Below are 22867 nucleotides of genomic sequence, written 5' to 3'. Positions count from 1 at the left end.
CATTAGGCTTTCAATGTTATTTTTATAAATTTCCTACATGAAATTAAAAAACAATAATAATCAAAAGTGGAATCAGTCTACAGCTTTCTTTACAGACAAAATACTGAAATGAAAAATCCAGAGTGAAATGTATTAAGAAAAAGATAAAAGGACCTAGAGCCTTAAGCAGTGTAGGACTATAAGAGATTCTAATTATTTTAGCCAAAATGTGCAAGACTAGTCCACTTGAGCCAAATATAACTGTTATTATTGTGGGCTGGGCAGTTCAAAGAGGACAGGACTAATGGAGAGGTAACAAGCAGAAGAGTGACTATAAACCAAGTCAAGAAAACTGAAGCCAAACAACTTGGAGAACTAAGCCATTTATGGGAAGACACAGGCAGGAGTCACACTCAGTTCAGTGGGATGATGAAGAAACCAACTGGTTACATGTCACCTAACAAAAGAGTTCTCAATTCAATAGACCTTTCCTTTTGGTGAGTAGGGGCAGAGCAGATTAAAAATAAAACAAAACAAAACAAAAGACAAGTAGAGGAGTCTTTCCCACAGCTTAGCAATAAAGCATAATTAGATGCTTTGTCTCAGGGTCTTAAGATTTTTAACTACTGATCTTGTATCCCATAATACTAAGTCCACTTATTAGTTTTAGCAGCTTTTTAATAGATGTCACATTTTCTACATCAACAATCATGTCGCCCTCAAAAAAAGACATTTTTATGTCTTCTCTTACAATCAAGATTTCTTTTATTTCTTCTGTATTTGTTTCCCTTACTGCATTGGCCAGCAAATCCACTATTGGGATCTGCTGAGCTTCTTGCATTGTTGGGTTTGTAGTTTTCATTAAATGTTGAACATTTTCAATATTATTCCTTCAAATATTTTTCTGCCCCTGCCTCCTTTGGGATTCCAATCACATATACATTAGGCCAGCTGAAGTTGTCCTGTAACTTATTAATGCTCATTTCATTGGGTTTGATCCCCCCCTTTTTCTCTATCTGCCTTTCATTGTGGATAGTTCTATTGCTATACCTTTAAGTTTACTAACATTTTCTTCTGCCATGTCTAATCTGCTGATACCCCATCCAATATGTTTTTCATCTCGGACATTATAGAGTTCATCCTCAGAAGTTTGATTTCTGCCTTTTAATATCTTTCATGTATGTATTTAGCTTTGATCACATGGAATACATTTATGATGTTTCAACATCTTTCTCTGCTACTTCTAACACCTGTGTCAGTGTCAGTTTTGGCTTGAGAGGTTAATAGATTGATCTCTCTCCTCCTTATGGGTCATACTGTCCTTCCTCTTTATGTGCCTGATAATCTTTGACTCAATTCTAGATATTGTGAATTTTATCCTGTTTGGTGCTGGATATTATTGTATTGCTATAAATATTCTTGAGTTTTGCTCCCTGATGCTTCAATTTTTTTTTAATTAAAGATTTTTATTTATTTATTTTACAGAGAGAAAGACGGCGAGAGAAGGAACACAAGCAGGGGGAGTGGGAGAGGGGGAAGCAGGCTTCCCGTTGAGCAGGGAGCCTGATGCGGGGCTTGAACCCAGGACCCAGGGATCATGACCTGAGCTGAAGGCAGACACTTAATGACTGAGCCACCCAGGCACCCCTCCAATGCTTCAAAAATACTTGAAAGTCATCTGATCCTTTCTGGTCTTGTTTATAAAACCTTAGGATCAGAGCTGCATTTGGTCAAGGGTTAGTAATTCTCATTACAGACCCATGATAATTCTGTATCCTCTATCCAATAATCCCATAAATTATGAGGATTTTTGGTATGGCTGTTGAGAATAGGCCCCCCACCCAGCCCTGTGTGGTAAGCATGGGAAGAACTACCATCATTTCTGGGCAGTCTTTTCCTGGGCCTTGGTGACTCTCCTCACATGAATGTGCTGATGAATATTCTGCCTAATACTTAACATAGAACCTCTGCAGAACTCTACTCCTCTTTCCCTGGTACTCTGCCTTGATCTCTCTGGATTCTCCATTCTCTCAAACGCAGGGGTCCTCCAGACACATGTGCAACCCTGTGTCTGGGCCATAGCCTGGAAATTCTCACATGGCATTAAAGCTGGGACAATCAGAGGGCCCACTGATTTTCTGTTTCTCAGGCACCACCACTTTTGGCTGCCTGATGTCCAATGTCTTAAACACAACTGTTTCATATACTTGTCTGGTTTCATGGTTGTTTAGATTTCCTATCTAGGATTCTCTTCTATGTCTCTTAGTGAGGTTTTCCACTTCATGTAGGTTCTTACAAAGGTTATTCCCAAGTATTTAATAATTTTTATTGATATTGTGAATTTTTTCATCTTTCTATAAGACATAAGAAAAAGTTACTTTTTCCTTAACCATTCCTATTTTCTTACTGGAATAAAAAAAAAGAATTAATATCCATCAAACTTCTATTGTTGATACGGTCACAGAAATTGAACCACAGAGACAGGTCACATAAGGAGACAATAAGATTTTTAGCAGTTCACAGTATCCAATTATCCCTCCTGTTATAACAATGAATATCATGCCTACCACTAAGAAATTAGTGGCTTAGATATCTATCTATTCTTATTTGAATATAATTTTTTATCTCAAAGTAGAAAATAATTGAAAATAAATATTTTCTGGAGGAAAAAAAGATAAATCTGCCTATGACAGCTATGTAAACTTGGTTTAATTGCTAAACTACTACAATTTTGCCAGTACAGTCACCTGTACCTAAATATGCATAATGCATCAATATGAAAAACATCGGAAACTCACTGAAATTTATTGTGCAGTTTGCAACACAAGCAGCAAAGAAAATGCTATTGTTGGTCAAAACTAGAAAAGCTGAGTTTATATTATGTGCCCTTTATAGGATTAGTATTTTCTACTGACACCAAAGTGGGGGTGAGGGTAGAGAGACTCCATTTCAGGGAGAAAACAGCTACCATTTTCATAAAGTAGCCATGTTTTTCAATTTGAGACTGAGAATGGTCTCGTGAAGGTTAATATATGACAGCTGAAGGTGCTTAATGGAAGGAAGTAGATGAAAGAGTAATTTGAAAAAAATAGCATGAGATTTTTGGACAGGTTTTATATCTAAAAAAAATGATGACAAAATACAATGGATCCCTGATAACCCATCTCAGTGTCTGAAGCCCTCAGTGAACAGAATATAATTTATCACATCTACCCCAAACCACTCTTGCTTTAGAATAACCCATTTCTTCTAAGTTTCTAAAGAAATGGGAATGAAGCATGTATCTCATTTTAATGGTCCATATATAATGAGCCGCCCCTGCAATCTTGCTTCAGTGACCCACAATGCTTTGTCTTCCTGTGGATTATCCAGAGTGTGCCAAATTAACAGGTAAATCTGCTAGTGCAAAGAGCAACACAAAAAACCTGCATCTTCCTTGCATATTTTAAAATGGACAATAAAACCGTTTCATCATTAAGTCTAAATAGTTGCCTATATAATAATGGCATGGTGTATGATTTAGCATTTTTTAAAGATTTATTTATTTATGTGTGTGTGTGAAAGAGAGAGAGAGGTAAAGGGAGAGAGAGAGAATCCACAATCAGACTCCCCGCTAAGCACAGAGCCACCCAGGCACCCCATGCGGGGCTCGATTCCAGGACCCTGAGATCACGACCTGAGCTGAAACCAAGAGTCAGCCGCTCAACTGACTCAGCCACCCAAGCACCCCTGAGTTAGCATTTTTTTTTTAAGGTTTTATTTATTTGTCAGAGAGAGAACACAGGCAGGGGGAGTGAGGGAGAAGCAGGCTCCCTGCTGAGGAAGGAGCCAGATGTGGGGCTTGATCCTAGGACCCTAGGATCATGACTTGAGCCGAGGGCAGAAGCTAAACCGACTGAGCCACCCAGGCGTCCTTGATTTAGCATTTTAAAACAAAACTGTTACACTGCTGTTTTTTTTTTTTAAAGATTTTATTTATTTATTTGAGAGAGAGAGAATGAGAGACAGAGAGCATGAGAGGGAGGAGGGTCAGAGGAAGAAGCAGACTCCCTGCCGAGCAGGGAGCCCGATGCGGGAATCGATCCCGGGACTCCAGGATCATGACCTGAGCCGAAGGCAGTCGCTTAACCAACTGAGCCACCCAGGCGCCCCTGTTACACTGCTGTTTTACATGTGTCCAACGGAATCTAAAGATTTTGAAATCCACATTATCCATTTTTTTTTTTAAGATTTTATTTATTTGACAGAGAGAGACATAGCGAAAGAGGGAACACAAGCAGAGGGAGTGGGAGAAGGAGAAGCAGGCTTCCCACCAAGCAGGGAGCCCGATGCGGGGCTCGATCCCAGGACCCTGGGATCATGACCTGAGCCGAAGGCAGACGCTTAACGACTGAGCCACCCAGGCACCCCAGCACATTATCCATTTTTTATTAATGAACTCTTTAACAGATACAACCTTCATACTGTTCCTTTTTACTCTTTGAACTTGAGTTGTAAATCTATTTACCCCATAGAATTTTATTCTACTGTAACATATTTTTATGCCTGAAAGATACTTATTGATTATCCAATATACTTATCTGCAGTAAAAATACACATATCAACGGCAACTTAAAAAGGATATCCTTTGATCAAAAGATTCTAAGTGCTTATAAAAATTCTTCTGTATTACATGTTCATTGCAATTATTACAATTAATCAAAACAACATATATGTGTTAATGCTGAAATATAATTATTAAGCCTTTAAAATTTAAAAAGAAAATGTTTCTTAATGACAGGAAAGTGGCTTTTTTTTTCAATTACATTTCATTGAATGGGAAGTTATTTACCACTAGAATAAACAGAATTGGATAGAAATTAACAACAAAGAGAAGGTATTGACAACATATTTGTGGCCATTTGTGTTCATTTAAATCCAATGAGTACATGGAACAAGCAAATAAACAAGTAGAGAAGAGGTTGAAGCATAGCAGCAAGCAAAACACAGGAAAGTAATAAAAAATGGATATGGATTTAGAGTATCAAATAATCTTTGCAAAAGTTAATCAAAGTGTCTTCTGAGTAAATGTTTGAGAAAAATACAAAGCCCTAACTTTCCTCGTGTGCATGTCCCTTCTATATCAAGATAGAACATGGATCTGATCGAAGGAAACAACACTTTCTACCTCCTCCTCCCTGATATCTCCAACTGAGGCCTCACCACACTCTTCTCATCTCAGAGGAGGGTAAAATGCAGAAAGAACATGCTTCATAAAAGAATATATCTTGACTTCATTCTTCTTTCTAACAAATCCTGAATACTCTACTCCTGCTCTGTATAAGTGGACAAGCCCCAGGGTGCGGCTGTGGGTTTGCCACCTAGATAAAACAAGATGCCCTTGTCTGCCATGGATCTATCTTGCACACTCTTTGCTTTGCTCTCATTAAACGTTCCTTGAGGCACAATATATTCTTTGGTAACAGCTGGAGAATGGAAAAGGTGAGGATGTTAAAATTGGTATAGCTCTTGCTGCCTAACTATACAACGTATCCGAATTTTTAAAAACCCAAAATTGATCAAAATATCCCATTTCTAGTGTCCTGTTTTCCCCTAAAGGGAATATGTGAAAGGCAAGAAGTTCTTCTGGGGTTGTTTAAAAGAGCCCAACACTTTGTTCAAGCCGAATATTCTTAACTATGCACTTGTCTTGCATCCTTGAGAAGCAGTTCCGTAAGAGGACTCAGGGAGAGTGAGCCTTCCTTCTGTGAACTGGGAGAAAGAGCACAAAGAGGGGCAGGGGAAGAGAACCACAGGTGCCCACACAGAGGCATGTTCTCAGTCAGCTCAACCTCAGAAAACACACATATGGAAACTGAACATCTAAAAAGAAATTCCTTTGCCACTATCCATGGCCATGTTCCCCAATTTGAAGACCATCATTATAGATCATCCACATTACTACTTTTTGTAGGGAAGAATAATCTGGAGTCTTCTGAAACTTCATTCCTTTCTTCCTGGGGCATACAAAACATTACGTCACTTCATTTTTATGAGAAATCTCTGAGGTGGGTTATATCACACCCATTTTACAGATGAGAAAATCAAAACCAAACTGGTTAGGTCACTTGTCCAAAGTCACACACAGAAGTTGAACAGAAATATCTGGATTCAAGGGACTGGCTGTTAAAGCCCACTACTCACACGTGGTTCTCATTTCTAAGCTTGTTTGTCTTTTCCTTTCTTATGCCCCTCCTACAAAACCAAGTACCCTAACACCTCATTATAATAATACAGAATGTCAACTAGGATTTATTAGCTGATTGCTTGTGGGCCAGAAAATACACCATTTTACCTACATTAGAGCCTTTTAATGCTCACACTACCACAAATGAGGTATGATCACCCCCATTTTGCAGGTATTGGTGGCTTGCCTGAAGTTACATCGCTGATGCTAATTGGGAGTGAGCTGGGATTCAAACCTGGGTCTGCTGATGTCAACATGATCTTACACTATTATGATAAATTGCTCCTACAACAGCAGATACTCTGATAGTATAGGCCTAATAATGAAAGAGGTGGTCACAAATTTCTATGTCTACAAAGAGCAGGTGGATAAGGTAACTGAGCAAAACACGGTTCTTCTGTGTGGGGCAGCAGAGCCAGGTGGCTAGGCCTTCTGACTGGTCAAGAGGGACCAGAAAGTGCATTTTTATATGAAATCTTACAATTGTTAAATGCTGGCAAGCAATTAAGAAATATATTCTGTGTGTATATCCACATGTATTTTCAACTGATTTTTTAAGTACATACACACATACCACATTCTGGGCAGGCTGGATGTGGTTCATGGACCATCATATTATAACCTCTGACTATTTTTTAAAAATTTTTAAGATTTATTTGAGTAATCTCTACATCCAACATGGGGCTCAAACTCACAACCCTGAGATCAAGAATTGTGTGCTCTTCCGACTGAGCCAGCCAGATGCCCCTAACTTCTGACTTCCAAAGTGAGTGAGTGATGGCTATGCCCCATGTTCAGAAGCCCATACTCTATTTAAAATACCTCTGGACAACCAATTCTCTAATTTCCATTAAATAAGAGCATGACATTGCTGATTTGGGGACCTCTTGGACTTTTTAGGCAGTCACTAATTCTTTGTCCTACTCAGAACTACAGCATCTGTTATAATAACCCTCACATAGAAACAGAAGCTAAACAGATTTAAACCTGAAAAGACCTGAGTACTGCAGGGAGACCAGGAGGTTTACAAGCGGGTACCACTGGTCCTGGGAGAAGCCACAGCTCAGGTGTGACCTCATCTCAGCCTCCCCTCTGCCTCAGAGCATCATGCTCACTCCTGCACCCCACACCTAGCACATGCAGGAGTTCAGTAAACATCCTTTTTTGCTGCTGGAACAAGAGACTCTGCTCATGTCCCTCTCCCAAAGCCTCATCTTCTCCCATCCTGACTCTAAAAGTTAGCCAGGTAAATTTTCTGTTGACTGCTCAGAGCTCCAGAAGCTACTGATTTAAAGATCTCTGTTTAAACATTCATGCTTGTTAAATATGAACAATACTGGTGGGTGGGGCTGTTGCCACAAGACAGCAAATATATCGTGCTAAAGCTGTTACTTGCATTCCTCCGTAACTATAGCTTTTTTTAGTCTGGTAATTTCACTAATGGGCTTCCTTTTACAAATATAATGATAGACTTCCTAGGTGTAAATACAATGTAGATCAGAATATTAAATCACATTCTAATTAACTCTATTCCTTTAATCCTAATGCATTAGAAATTCAATCAAATATTTTCACCCTTTGTGCTATTATGGTCAATAAGGCAAATATTCTAAACACATCAACTTGAAATGGAATCTTATTTTCAAGCAATCAATTACTTATATTCGCTGGTGTAGGTGGTGAGCTCACGGTCATTGTGCATCCACTTGAACTCCAAAGGCCAGCTCCCTTCAGCAAGGCAAGTGAGAACAAGGCGGTTGCCTTCCAGGTGAATCTGCGGTAGGCCTGGCTCCGTTTTAAAATATGGCACAACATCATCTGAAATATCAAAAAAAAAAAGAGAGCAAGAGAGAAAGAAAAAAAAAGTGAATGAAGTAAACATGAAAATGGCATTCATCCAATTAATCAATCACTTATTTAAACAGACCTAATTTTAAAAAGTATAAATGATGGCTATTTGGCCCAATTAAGGAGCCAATAATCCTCGACCCCTTAGAAACATGTAATACCCTAGATGATATTTCAGAAGGCAGAAAGCTCAATGATCAGTACCATTTAAAAACATCTGACAAGTTCATTGCAGTTATTTCTATTTATGATTAATATCTGTTAAACAAAGAGGCGTACTGGGCAATCTCTGGTCATGCAAGCCATGGTTTTAACTAGGCATTATATTTTCACAGTATCAACCAAGGGTCTACACAGAGGCTCTAAAAGAAATTTCTTCATGTAACCTTCAGTCAGTTAAAAAAAAAAAAAAAGTAACTAGGATAAGCAAGAGTAACATGCGTACATAAATGACAGGAAGCACCATCCAGCTTCCACCTCTCTCTCTCTCTCTCTCTCTCTCTCTCACACACACACACACACACACACACACACACACGGGGCTATAGAAATGGAAACCTGTGTGTATTTATACAACAAAATCCTACACAGCAATGGGAATGCAACAACTCTTGGTCCCCCCTATGAATCTCACAGACACATGTGGAGTGAAAGAAGCCAGACCGAAAGAAGTTTATAGCATATGCTTCTATCCAAAAGTTCATGAAAATTCAAAACCAGGCAAAACTAATCTGTGCTCTTAGAGGTCAGGATAAATGTTACCTCAGGGGGACAGGGACAGTGTAGGGGTGTAACAGGGCAGCTTATGGCGAGCAGACCAGGACCTATTTCCCGATGTGATTACACAGGGGCACTTCATTTTGTGAAAATTCATGGAAAATTATTCTATGTAAGATTTGTGCAATTTCTGTATGTACACTTCAATAGTTAGAAATACATAAATATGAACACAGGACACTTAGCTTCTAGTTCCGGCCCCATCACTAATTTTCTACATGACTCTGATTAGGGCATGTGTTTCTGTTTCTTCATCACTAAAATAAACAGAATTCTAGCTCCTCACTTTCGAACACAATCCCCCTGGCACACCTGCCTCTCTCAGGCCCCCGACCCTCTCTACTCACACATGAACACTCTAACTCTGAACCAGGCTGAGCCCTTTTGGGCCTTGCCAGGTGCTCCTTCCCACCCCCCATGCACCCCCAGTTCTGTGTGAGCAGACTCGCTCTCATCCTTCCAGCTGACAAAACCTCTCCCTACCAACATGCCCCAACAAACCATGACATTTGTCCCAGTCATGGCACCTACAAGATCTCGAAATGAGAGTACTTATGGATTATACCAACGCATTCTATGCCCTCTTAGTGACTACTTCTGAATCCCAGAACCTAGAACAATGCCAGAGGCAAAGTAGATACTGAATAAAATATTTGCTGAACAAATAAACAGAATAACAACAACACAGATAACAGCAATGGCTGGTATTCATTGAGTATTTATTATGTGCTGGAAACTGTGCTAAGCGCTTTGTACGCACTACCTCATTTAATTTTCACAAAAGCCCTATGAGACAAATGTCACTATTATAGTCCTTATTATATTCCTTCCTCATTATATTCCAGATGAGTAAAGGGAGACCCAAAGAAACTAAGTAACTTGCTCAAGGCCACCCAGTGAGTGTGAAATCACCATTTAAAACTCAGATAATCTGTTACAGAATCCTTGAATTCTATATATTATGACTCTAAATGCCATGCGTTTCTCCTTAAGGAAATCTTCTCAAGAACCCATATCTTAACTTCACGTTTTGGATAAATTTGTGAAATTACTAAGCTGGGCTTTTAAATTACTGTATTTTTAACAAATTAAGCATCAAATAGCATATTAACAGTATGCTGTTAATAGCATATTAACTGTATTTTTACATTAAGTTGGAGTACATACAGCTCGGTTTTTTTGTACTTAATATATACAATTTAATTTTTTAAGATTATTTGAAAGAGAGAGAAAGAAAGAGAGAATGCATGTGCACACGCTAGCAGGGAAGGGGCAGAATAAGAGAAACTCAAGCAGACTCCATGCTGAACGTGAAGCCCAACACAGAGCTCGATCATATGACCCTGAGATCATGACCCAAGCCTAAATCAAGAGGTGGATGCTCAACCAGCTGAGCAACCCAGGCGCCCCAATATATAGAACTTAAATATTCAGCTGACCCTTGAACACCACAGGGGTTAGGGGCACCAACCCCCCCCACAGTCAAAAATCCACATACAACTTTTGACTCCCCAAAAACTTAACTACTAATAGCCTACTGTTGACCAGAAGCCTTACCAATAATATAAACAGTCGATTAACACATATTTTGTATATTATATGTATTACTGTATTTTTACAATATAGTAAGCTAGAGAAAAGAGATGTTAAGAAAATCATACGGAAGAGAAAATATATTTATACTACTGTACTACAAAAAACCCATGTATAAGTGGGTCTACACAGTTCAAAACCATGTTGTTCAAGGGCCAACTGTATAGAGTTTATTTTGCCATTGTGTTGACCACTGCATTCTACTACTGGTATATGGATAATAGAATATTGCCAATCTCTTACTAGTATTCATTCAAATAATTAAATGTTAAATTGCATTTGTGAATGTGGTAAGAGCCTATTAAAAAAAAAGGCTTAGCCTAGTCAATGAGATGCCATGCAGAAGCTAAAAGATCAGTAGGATTCAAAAACTCAAGTAGTGTCATCTGCAAAGGCCCTGTGGTGGTAGCAAACATGGTGAATAACCCTGGAAAGTACAAAAGACTGAAAAACAAGCAGATCTATGGGCACATAGAAGACAGAGTGAATGGGAGCAGGGTGAACAAGGTCTAGGCCTCACAGGGTGTTGCAGGCAAGGCAAGCGAACATCCTTTGTGTTTCCATGTCATCGCTGTGTGATTTTCAATGGTGCCACTTCACATTCAAAAGTGTCCTTGTGTGAATGATAAATTATATGATACGCTATTCACTGGCCTTGGTCAAAGTACTGCCAGTGTTATGGTGATAATGATGATTAGCCATTATTATGGAAGGACAGCAGACAGCCTTTGAAGAGGCTGTGCTGTTAAAAGCTCATCTGGCCATACCATGGGGAAGGAATTAAGATGGGCCCGAGCAGTGGGATTAAACCAGTTAGGGCCACTGCGGTGATCCAGGCAAATGCTCTTAAAGGTGGCAGTGGTTTGGGCCAAGGTAACAGCAATGGTTGTAGTGGTAGAGATGGAGAGAAATGGGTGGCTTTAAAACAATATTTAGGTAGCGAAAAAGAAAATTATCGATGGACTGAATATGGGACTGAGGGAAAGAGAGGTGTCAAGAGGATTCTTAGGTCTCTGACTTGCACGATTTTCTGTTCAACACACACAAACACACACACACACACAGTGATTTAGTTATTAGTGCTAGGAATGCAACGAGAATAAGTCACAGCTGCTGTCCCATAAGAGGCTACGGCTACGTCTGATGCAGGAATAGAGATGGCAAAGTATCAGGCACTGTGACCGAAATTTGTGACTGCAAGACAGGAAGGCAGTCGATCCTCGTCCCATCCCAAGGTGCTACTGCACACCACCCACTCTGAGCCATGCTACAAGGGCATCCTCAGGCTGACTGCCAGCAGTGACAGAGTGTCCGATGTCCCTCTTTGCTACACACTTCATCTAAAACTGTCCACTCTCATGGCCTCATGAGGCTGAAGTGACGACTATAGCTTTACACCTTGGGGTTGACTGAGCTCCAGGCTGTATTAGTGCCCTGCCGCTTGCACCATATTTAACGATGGAGAAAGAAACGCCACTTCATATCGCTCCAGAGTCCTACAAAAATGAGTCATAAAAAATATATCTTTTAAAAGAAAAAGGCTTCGGGGCGCCTGGGTGGCTCAGTCGGTTAAGTGTCTGCCTTCAGCTCAGGTCATGATCCCAGGGTCCTGGGATTGAGCCCCGCATCGGGCTCCTTGCTCAGTGGGGAGTCTGCTTCTCCCTCTCCCACTCCCCCTGCTTGTGTTCCCTCTCTCGCTGTGTGCGTCTCTCTCTGTCAATTAAATAAAATCTTTAAAAAAATAAAAAAAATAAAAAATAATAAAATAAATAAAATAAATAAATTAAAAAAAAGAAAAGAAAAAAGCTTCAAAATAGACACTCAAGGATGTGAATTTGGTTTTACAACTGACAGAGCATCATCAATTTAATATATTATATGACTGTTTTAAATGTAAATGATACCATAATTCAATTTTTCCTAGAATTCATAGTTTACTAAACATGCTTATACTCTGTACAAATTATGCTGCACACTCTGAATTAGCAGGAAAAGAAGTTTTCATAAAGAGTAGTTTCATATAGCTGGCAAGCCAATATCCTGTGATCCAAATGATCACAGAAGTGTGGTTAGCGCAGATAACTAACATTTATGATAGGAGGAAGGGAGGCAAATGTGTCCGTGCTCTGGGATCTTACGTAAGTGACAATCGTTATACAAATATTGTAACACAGATTAGCCAGTGTGCAGAATAACAGCATTATTGCTCTGAACCTGGCACTATTTACCACTGAAATACATGCAGATCATGAAGTTCAGAGGGCATAAAAGCAACAGAGCACAAAGGCTTAGGTGACAAAAAAAAGAGACAGAAGCGTTAATATTCAGGTCCACACAGCCCCTGACAAAAGCATGTGATCCTTATATACCTTAAATGGAACAGAGAAAAGTCTGAAAAGATCCATAAAGACAAAAATGATTGAGTTACCTCTGAAATAAGATCATCAAACTCTGACCTAGGGAAAAGTCAATGGTCTACGTGGTGCTCGATGAGGGTGTGTGTGCATGTGTGTGCATGTGTGTATGTATGTATGTATATGTGTATGCGTGTGCGTGTGTGTGTGTGTGCACAGGTGTGTTTTCCCAAATAACGAACAGCAGTTCTCCCTCTCCTTGGGAAAAGTAAGTAGACATTAAGTCACAGCTTCTATGTTCTTAACAATGAACACTGTAAGACCCTGGAATGAATTCCTACAAAAAACTCTGAAATTTCCATTTTCACATACTTTTATATAGAACATAAATCAGTTATGAACAAGAGAGTCCCGTCTGTCTGGATAACACAGACTTCAGGGCCATCCAAAGGAGAGCAGTGCACGTAATGTTATCTTAAGATAACATCACAATTGGGCGCCTGGGTGGCTCAGTTGGTTAAGCGACTGCCTTCGGCTCAGGTCATGATCCTGGAGTCCCGGGATCAAATCCCACATCGGGCTCCCTGCTTGGTGGGGAGTCTGCTTCTCCCTCTGATCCTCCTCCCTCTCATGCTCTCTGTCTCTCATTCTCTCTCTCTCAAATAAATAAAATCTTTAAAAAAAAAAAAAAGATAACATCACAATTTTATGATGTAAAAGTCACTTCCCTAAATGGACTTTAAGGTTTTGATAGAATGTAAATGGATTTAACTTTACCTGTCCGACGTGGAGATAATCTTCTGCTCATCTACAAAGGGACCACAACCCACCTGCCACAGTAAAGATCATTTACTTCTGTGAGAAACCAGGGAAGCAGCAGCTCTGAAGAAGAACCCTGTCCTGTGGCTCCAGGTGCCCTACCCTGAAGAAGGGTGAGCTTGCCCTGGATTTTAACGATCTGCTCCATCATGGAAATCCTGAGTCTACTACCAGAAACTCTCTCGTGGTAGAATGGATAGGAATCAACTGCTGGTTGCAAGAGAGTCCAGCTTCAAGCTCCTCTGTGACTCTGCCAGTGAGAGAGGTCAGCCAGCATAATCGTGATCGGTTCTGGGACCTCACCCTTCTCCTCCATCTAAAGTGATAATGAATATGAGAAATAATAATCAACTCCCACTCAGCAGAGGAGCCAAGTACACCACAGACAAGGGGTGTCTAAGGCAGACGAGCCCCACACATTCTGGTAAAGTGACGATGAGTGCTATTAGGCCTTGGTAATCAGCACTGTCGATCAGGCGAGGGTCCGGCGGGAAAGATTAGGAATCGCAGAGTGAATGGAGCAATCAGCTGGAGCAGGACCTTTTATTACTGAACTCGGCTTTTTCGACAGCTGAATTTCCCAAGGCGACTAATCTTTTGGTTTAAACTACTAATCTTCCTTTCAAAACTTCTTTTACATCAAATTCAAACATTTTCATGCCCCAAGCTTATGAATTCACAACTAATGGAAAGTTCTATTTTTCAAATCCCAGTGAGAAACAAAAGCACAGGGCATAATGCATCATTTGTGAACACCTATTCCGAAAAATACAGGTAGAAGATCCTTTTCTGGTAAATATAGTCATTCAAATCCCTACTGCTGGCAGGTCATTATGTACACCTACTGAAGCTGGGAGTTCAACCTCACAGTGTGTTGTGCTTTCTCATAATAGTAGTATTAATCTTTTTAAAGGCAACAGTTGTGCATTTCAAGTGTATTTCTGAGGTAAAAATGTAAATATGATCAGGTATGTTCTACTACAGTTAAATATGCAAATATGGAAAGGTCGCCCTTCAATGATGAGATCTTTTAAGATAATTCCCTTTGGACCGAGTCCACCACGTGCTTTAGAACAAGCTGATTCAAGCTGTGCTTTCTGGGACCACCTACCGAAGCCCTTGCTGGCTACAGGTGAAATGAAGGAGGAGGATGCAGCTCTATCATCAGAGCTAATTCTCAGGCTTCATTCTCCTAGCTTATCAGAAATATTTAGAAGTATTTTCCAGTGACAGACTCATCATATTCTGTGGGTCTAAAAAAAAAAAATCAGCCAACCTCTCTGTATGTCACCTTATGTATTTCCACTACTGCCTTCTAAAATAAATGAGTATCAGAAATTTCAGGGCAAAAGGTAGCCACCGTTGAACAAATATATGTATTTTAAACATGATAAAAAATGAACATGATGACTACAAAATATACCGTGTTTCCCATATTTATACTCTCGAGCATGTCTGATGGGGCGGGACTGCAAGTTTCACCGGAAGGCAAGTTGCCACTCTGCCCTCCAGGAGCCAGGAGAGCCTTACCACCCTGCCAGTCCCCACAGAGCTCAGCACAGAAGAGGCGCAGGCAGGAGCGCAGGGTTGCTGATGTCAGCTCTGCAGCCACAAAGCCGCTCCCCCCCCGCCAAGCATTCACAGGGTGTCTCCTGGCGGCTCAGCACTGGGGATACAGCTGGTCCCTGCCGTGAGAGCCACAGTCCAGGAAGTGTGATGCTGGCCAACAAGAGGCAAGAGGACAGAGGCAGGAAGCCACTGCCTGAGGGGGCCCTCGACGGGTTCACGGCCACAGATGTCCCGTGGCTAAAGTGTCTACAAGTCAGCCAGGCGAGGAGCTGAAGGGGCATCAGTGCCCAGAGAGCCCGGGCGGCCTGACTCGGGCTTCCCAGGGACCGAGGCTCCAAGGTCTCACAGAAACGTGAGGGCGCAGGTACATCTCTTACTGCTGCTCATGCTGCACAGTGCCTTTCAAAGGCATTTGAAGGCTTGTTAAAGAACCATCCCATCCGTGATGACAAATGAGATTGTTTTTAGATTACTGCACGTCTCCACCCCAATTAAAAGTGGACTTGTGCAAGCCTGTGTGTGTGTGTGTGTGTGTGTGCGTGCGCACGCGCGCCTGGCCTGTGAAAGGTGAGCGGGGCTGTAGGAGCATCCTGGCCGCCCTGGAGAGGCCTCTGAGGGTGAAAGATGGCCTGGTGTGGGGTGGCAGTGACTGCTAAGCTTGGTCAGGGACTTAGGGGAGCCTGAGCACACCATATGAGCAAGTACACTTCACCCCTCGCCTGAGGCTCTGTCCCATTGTCTTCTGGAGGGCACTATAATCAGAAGGGAGAAAGGAGAAAAAAGTTCCCAGTATATATTCCCAGATCTCACCATAAAGTCATCATTTTGGACTCAAAAGTTTGATCAGGAAGTGTGGGATTTTCTCTGAGTAGTGTCTGCAGTCTTCTCTTGGCATCTGGATCTGTGCATATGAAAACCCAGAAAGCAGGAGGGGCCCTCAGGTTTCCATTAAACAGTACTGAGAACAGCTTGATGATGCATTCAGTCAGGGGGAAGTCAAACTGCTTATCTGTTTTCTCTGAAATCAATGCGAATTAACAGCATCTTTAAGGGAACTCATGGGATAAACCTACCCTTCCAGTATTTTCCCCTAAGAAACCATTCAAGCTTTCAGTGAGATTAATCTACAGTGAAGCTTATGGCAGAAACATAAATGGTTGTATTTATGTACTGGTTTGATCCTGCACTATGCTAATATATTTCAGCATATAAATTAATAATAAGAAGAGAGAGAAGGATAAAAGCAATTCCCCTACTTCTCCAAACTGAAATAAGCTTCCAGCTCTCCAATATTTTATTTCAAAGTAGAATTGGACTAAATTGTCATTTCTATGGTTTGTAGTGAAAAAGTAGGACCAACCAAAATGAGAGAAGAGTTATCAGAAATAACCAACATTTTTCTTGAACATGGCACACTATTTCTTTCAAATAATCCTAAAAGTCCAATTCAAATTAAATAAAAGCCTGAAAAGTCCAAGAAAAGAAATTCAGAGGTGATTTACCTTGCCCTGCTTATATGCTTACAGTGAATTTATGCCACATATGTATTGACATCAAAAGCGGGACTCAAAAGGTACCTAAATGGTAAAGATTTAACTTTAGACCAAGAAAATTACATGGGAAAGGAACTTCTTATGGATACCAAAGTTCCAATAGATAAGGCCTATTGATTTTGGCAAAGTTACAATCTTTTGGCTTATCTCACACTTTGAGTGGATTTCTTATGCCTGCATGACTTTGTTGGTTTGCTGAGTTATGTAGCTCTTCCAAATGTTGACATATATCATTATGCTATATAAAAAATATCACACATTAATACAGCTCCATATCTCATCAGAAAAATCCCTAAATAATGGGAACTGTCCAGCTCAGGGTGGCATATACAAAATTTCCAAAATTCTAATTTTTACTTAAGAGCTCAATTTTTAGGGGTGCCTGGGTGGCTTAGTCAGTTAAGCATCCCACTCTTGATTTCGGCTCAGGTCATGATCTCAGGGTCATGGACTGAGCCCTGTATCGGGCTTTATGCTGAGCATTGAGCCTGCTTAAGATTCTCTCTATCCCTCTCCCATTCCCCACTCATACTCTCTCTTAAAAAAAAAAAAAAAAGAGAGAGAGAGAAGAGAGAAAATTAATGGATCAAAAACCTGGTTTTTCAAGGAAAAAGAAGTGTAAAGCTCTAGCAAGACTGAAAGAAATAGAGAAAATACAAATCAATACCAGCAATGAAATAGGGGCTATCACTACAGATCTTGCAGTCACTAAAAAAGGAATACAATGAGTAACTTTAAACTCATTAATTTGAGAACTCAGAAATGTGAACTAATTCCCGAGAAACTATAAACTACAAAAATTCAGCCAAAATGAAATCTACAGCCTGAATAGCCCTGTAACCAATTAAAGAAATTGAATTTGTAATTAAAAAGCTTCTGAGAAAAACCTCCAGACCCAGATGGTTTCACTAAAGAATTCTATCAAACATTTAAAGAATTAACATCGACTTTACATATTCTTGTCCAAAAACCAGAAGAGAAAGAAATGTTTCCCAACTCATTTTTTGAGCCTAGTTTTTCCCTGATATAAAATCTTGGCAAAGATAATACAAAAAAGTCAATTATATACCAATATCTCTACTGAACTTAGACACAAAAATCTTCAACAAAATATTAGCAAGTCAAATACAGTAATGTATTAAGAGAATTATATGCCAAGATTGAGTGGAATGTATTCCAGGTATGCAAGGCTGGTTCAAAATTTGAAAAATCAATCAGCATAATTTACCATATCAATGAGCTAAAAAAAATCTGTGATTTATCAACTACAGCAGAAAAAGCATTCGACAAAATCCAACACCCATTCATAAAGTTAAGAAGAAAAAAAAACACTCTCACCAAATTGGGAATAGAGAGGAACTTTCTTTATAAAGAAAATCTACCAAAAATCTACATCTAATAACATCTTATTCAACAGTTAAAGACTGAATACCTTTCCCCTGAACTTGGTACCCAGTCAAGAATGTCTGTTCTCATCAGTCCTATTCAAGGTCTAGCCACTGAAATAAGGAAGAAAATAAATAAATAAAAGACATACATATTGGAAGGGAAAAATGAAATTGTCCCTATTTGTAGATGACATGATTATGTCTGTAGAAAATCCCAAAGAAGCTACACACACACACACACACAAACACACACCCCTTCTAGAATTAATAAGTGAGTTCAACAAGGTTGTAGGATACAAAATCAACACACAAATCGATCACCTTTCTATAAACTACCAATAAGTAGAAACCAAAATTATACACACAATACCATTCATAATCACTCCAAATAAAATGAAATGCTCAGGTATAAACTTTATAAAATATATCTTTATTCTGAACATTATAAAATGCTGATCACAGAAATCAAAGGACCTAAACAAATATTTAGAGATATACCATGTTCATAGATTTGAAGACTCAACATAGTAAAGATGTCAATTCTATGCAAACAGATATATAGGGTTAATGGAATTTGTTAATACACCAGCAACATTTCTTATAGATATACACAAGATTATTCTAAAATTAATATAGAAAGGCAAAGAAACTAGAATATCTAAAACAATTTTGAAAATGAAGAAGAGAGCACCTGGGTGGCTCAGATGGTTAAACATCTGCCTTCGGCTCAGGTCATGATCTCCAGGTCCTGGGATCGAGCCCCACATCTGGCTCCCTGCTCAGGGCGGGGCGGGGGGGGGTAGGCTGCTTCTCCCTCTCCCTCTGCCTCTTCCCCTGCTTGTTCTCTGTCTCTGTCTCTCTCAAATGAATTAAGAAAAAAAATCTTAAAAAAAAAAAAGTGAATAAGAAAATGAGAGGTATCAATCTTCCTGATCTTAAGACTTATTATATAGCTACGGTAAATCAAGACAATACAGTATTAATAGGAGATAAGAGGAAATCTGAATATCATTCAGTCCAGAAATTCTAACCACTGTGTAACAGAATTCCAGAAAAAGAAAACAGAGTAAAATAAAGAGGAAATTATCAAAATATTGATACACAAAATATTCCTTTAACTGAGAGACATAAGTATTCAAATTAAAGAGCCTATTAAATGCACAGCATAATGAATTTTTTAAAAATCCCCATATCAGGTTACACTGCTATGAAATTTCAGAGCATTGGGGATAAAGAGAAGATACTAAAATCTTCAAGTCATAAATAACTAGTTCACATTAAAAGATTGTAAATATGAATGTCATCTGACTTCTCAACAACATAGTCAAAGCTAGAAGTGAATGGAGCAACAGCCTCAAATTTTGAATAAATATTTGTATCCCAGAATTCAACATTCAAATTAGCAATTAAGCATGAAAAGATACGTATTATTTTCATATTAATACATATTAACACTGTCAGGGTCTCAAAAAATATTTCCCATACATGCTTTCTCATGAAACTACTAAAAGATGTACTCTACTAAAATTAGAGTATATATTAAGGATGAGAAAGAGGTGGGATTTAGGAAACAAGATACATGTTGGAGAGGAGCAAAGAGAAAGGCCAGGAGCACATCTATGTGGAATACCTAGAGCACAGGTGGGTCAGGCAAGAGCATGATGGCAGATGACTCCCAGAGCAACATCTTTAAGAACAAAGAAAAGCTGATGCATTGGGCTGGGTGGGAAAATCATAATCTTTGGAGTTGGAAAGTCTGAAAATAATTAGTAATAGGAACAAAGACAAATAGGTGGGAGGAAGTGAATTATTAACTGCAGAAAGCAAAATACTTTGAACAAGAAAGGAAATGTAATTACAAAATATTAGACAGAAAATTAGTCAAACATTTTACACCACTTTAACTAAAAATTCTGATATAATTATATTTGAAAAACAGGAGGGAAAGCAAGGATATATAAGGATGTGAAATCTTCATCTTCATAACAAAAAAACAAAAAAGGGAAAAAATGATAAAATTTGATAAATCAAGAACTAGCATTCAATGAAGAATAATTTAGGGAGGAGTGGAGCCGGGGACTTCTGAGTTTGTTTGTTTTTATTTTCCTTTATTGGCCTTCCAGTTCTGTTTGATTGTGGTAAAAATTTTAAGTGACTTAAAAATGAAATCAATTGTCACAAATAGCCTGACCTAAGCCAGTGGTTATGCTTGAAGTTTTCAACTAAAGAGTGGAGCATGCTACAATCAAGTTAGAATGACAAAAGAGGAAGGAAGGAAGGGAGGGAGGGAGGGAGGGAGGGAGGAAGGAAGGAAGGGAGGGAGGGAGGGAGGGAGGGAGGGAAAAGACTGTACGGTATTGGCAGAGAGGTAGAACTTTAAATCAAAGAAATGAATAGAGAACCTAGAAAAACCCCAACACAAGTATAGCCAACTGATTTTTGACAAAAGATGAAAAACATATTCAACAGAGGAAAGATAGAGGTGCCTGGGAGGCACAGTTGGTTAAGTATCTGACTCTTGGTTTCCGTTCCGGTTGTGATCTCGGGGTCATGAAATCAAGCCCTGTGTTCAGCAGAGTCTGCTTGAGATTCTCTCTCCCTCTCCCTCTCCCTCTGCCCCTCCCACTCATACACTCTCTCTCCCAAATAAATAAGTAAATCTTAAAAAAAAAAAAGAGGAAAGATAGTCTTTAAAACAAATGGCACCAGAGCAACCAAATATCCAGAAGATTAAAAAAAAAAAAAAAGAAGAACCTCTACCTAACCTTCTTATTTCATATAAAAATTAACTCAAATGGATCATGGGTTTAGGTGTAAAACCAGAAACTGTTAGAAAAAATATTAGAGAAAATCCTTAAAATCTACAGCTAGGCAAAGAGTCTCAGACCTGACACCAAAAGTACAATGCATTAAAAGCAACAACGACAACAACAACAAATTGAATCTTACCAAAATTTAAAACTTTGCTCTCCAAAAGTCTCTGTGAAGAGGATAAAAAGACAAGCACAGATTAGGAGAAAATATGTCCAAACCACATATCTAAAAAGGACTAGTATCTAAAATATATAAAGAACCCTCAAAAGTTAACTGTACAAAACAAATAATCTAAATAGAAAATGGACAGATGATAAACAGACATTTCACTGAAGAGGATCTATGGATGGCAAATATACACATGAAAAGATGTTCAACATCATTAATCATTAGAGAAATGCAAATTAAAACCATAATAAGTTATCAGCACATACCTATCAGAATGGCTAAATTAAAAAAAGCAGGGACAACACCAAATGCTGATGATGTAAAAACAAAAACAAAACTGGATTACTCATACACTACTGGTGGATGCATGAAGTAATACAATCATTCTAGCAAACAGTTTGGCGGTTTCTGATAAAACTAAACATGTATCTACCATACAGACCCAGCAATTGCACTCTTAGGCATTTATCCCAAAAAAATGAAGACTTCTGTTTACATAAAAACCTGTACAAGATGTTAATAGCAGCTTTAGTCATAACAGGCAAAAACTGGATAGAACCCAGATGTCCCTGAAAGGTTAATAGTTGTACAAACTATAGGACATCCAAACCATAGCACACCACTAGGTAATACAAAAGAACAAACTACTGATACACACAACAACCTCGATGAATCTCCAAAGAATTCTGCTGAGTGAAAAATAAAATCTAATCCCAAAGGTCACATACAATAGGATTCCTTTTATATAACACTGCTGAAATGACAAAATCACAGAAATGGAGAACAGACTGGGGGTTGCAAGGGCCAGAAATGGGGGCGGGGTGGGGGTGGAGGACACTGGAAGGGCAACATAAGGGATTCTCTATGTTGACTGCATGGATGTCAGTTGCCTGGTTGCAATCAATAATTGTTCAAGATATTTCCATTGGGGAAAACTGAGTAAAGGGCACAGAGGTACACGGGATCTCTTTGTATTAGTTCTAATAACTCCTTTGAATGTATGAGTACCTTTAAAAAAAAAAGTTTAATTAAAACAAATGCACTGTGAAGTACATTGCCAACGAAGGAATACGAAAGCCACGAAGTGGAAGAAAATATTCTGGGGGTTACATTGATCTTGAAAAAAACTTGTATCCAAATTATATAAAAATGCCCACAACTCAATGATTAAGATGAAAAGAACACATTAGTAAAAGGAGCAAAAAGGCTTGAACGTGAACTTCACAAAGGAAGATATACAAATAGCTACCAAGCACATAGGAAGTGCTTAACATCATTTGCCACTATGGACTATCTGGCTCAGTGGAAAAGGGCAAACAACACTACATGTCGGCAAATGTGTGTTGCCATGGCAACTCTCCCCTGTCACTGGCAAAGACTGCATAAATGGTACAACCACTTGGGGGAAAGGTTTGGCAATTTCTTATAAAATTAAACCAATATCTACCCGATGACCCAGAAGTTCTAGGCCTAGATATTTCTTCAAGAGATATGTCTTGAAGAAAGCACACATCCACACAAATAAGTTTACATGAATAGTCATAGTAGCATTAGTTATAATACCCTAAACTGAAAACAACAGAGATGTACATCAATAAAAATGAACAAACTGATAAACTCAACACGATGGAGGAATTTCAGGCATCAGGCTGGGTCAAAGAAGCCAGACATAAAACTGCCCGTGTTACATGAAATTCAAGCACAGGCAAAATTAATCTCTGTGAAAAGAAATCAGAAAAACGGCTGCCTACAGGGACAGAGATTGATTGGAATGGGCAT

The 22867-nt window shown here is 39.2% G+C and overlaps 1 protein-coding gene across 3 annotated transcripts in view; it reads right to left on the bottom strand.

Moving 5' to 3' along the window:
• SDK1 (sidekick cell adhesion molecule 1) overlaps positions 1 to 22867 on the bottom strand; it is a 616964-nt gene that overhangs the window by 506214 nt on the left and 87883 nt on the right. The window contains exons 1-3 of one of the 3 annotated variants that reach the window (XM_034988282.1): positions 15976 to 17109; positions 13555 to 13912; positions 7864 to 8023 (exon numbers count right to left, since the gene is read on the bottom strand). In XM_034988282.1, coding sequence (XP_034844173.1) covers positions 7864 to 8023; positions 13555 to 13585 — 191 coding nt within the window. In that variant the 5' untranslated portion in view covers positions 13586 to 13912; positions 15976 to 17109. Of the gene's footprint in view, positions 1 to 7863; positions 8024 to 13554; positions 13913 to 15975; positions 17111 to 22867 lie in introns of those variants that run through there. The other 2 variants (XM_034988283.1, XM_034988284.1) reach the window with 2 other exon arrangements.

The sequence above is a fragment of the Mirounga leonina genome, unplaced genomic scaffold (assembly GCF_011800145.1).
Source record: "Mirounga leonina isolate KUSES-001 unplaced genomic scaffold, KU_Mleo_1.0 Mir_454, whole genome shotgun sequence".
Lineage (NCBI taxonomy): Eukaryota > Metazoa > Chordata > Mammalia > Carnivora > Phocidae > Mirounga > Mirounga leonina.
This window is presented reverse-complemented; position numbering and strand designations above follow the sequence as displayed.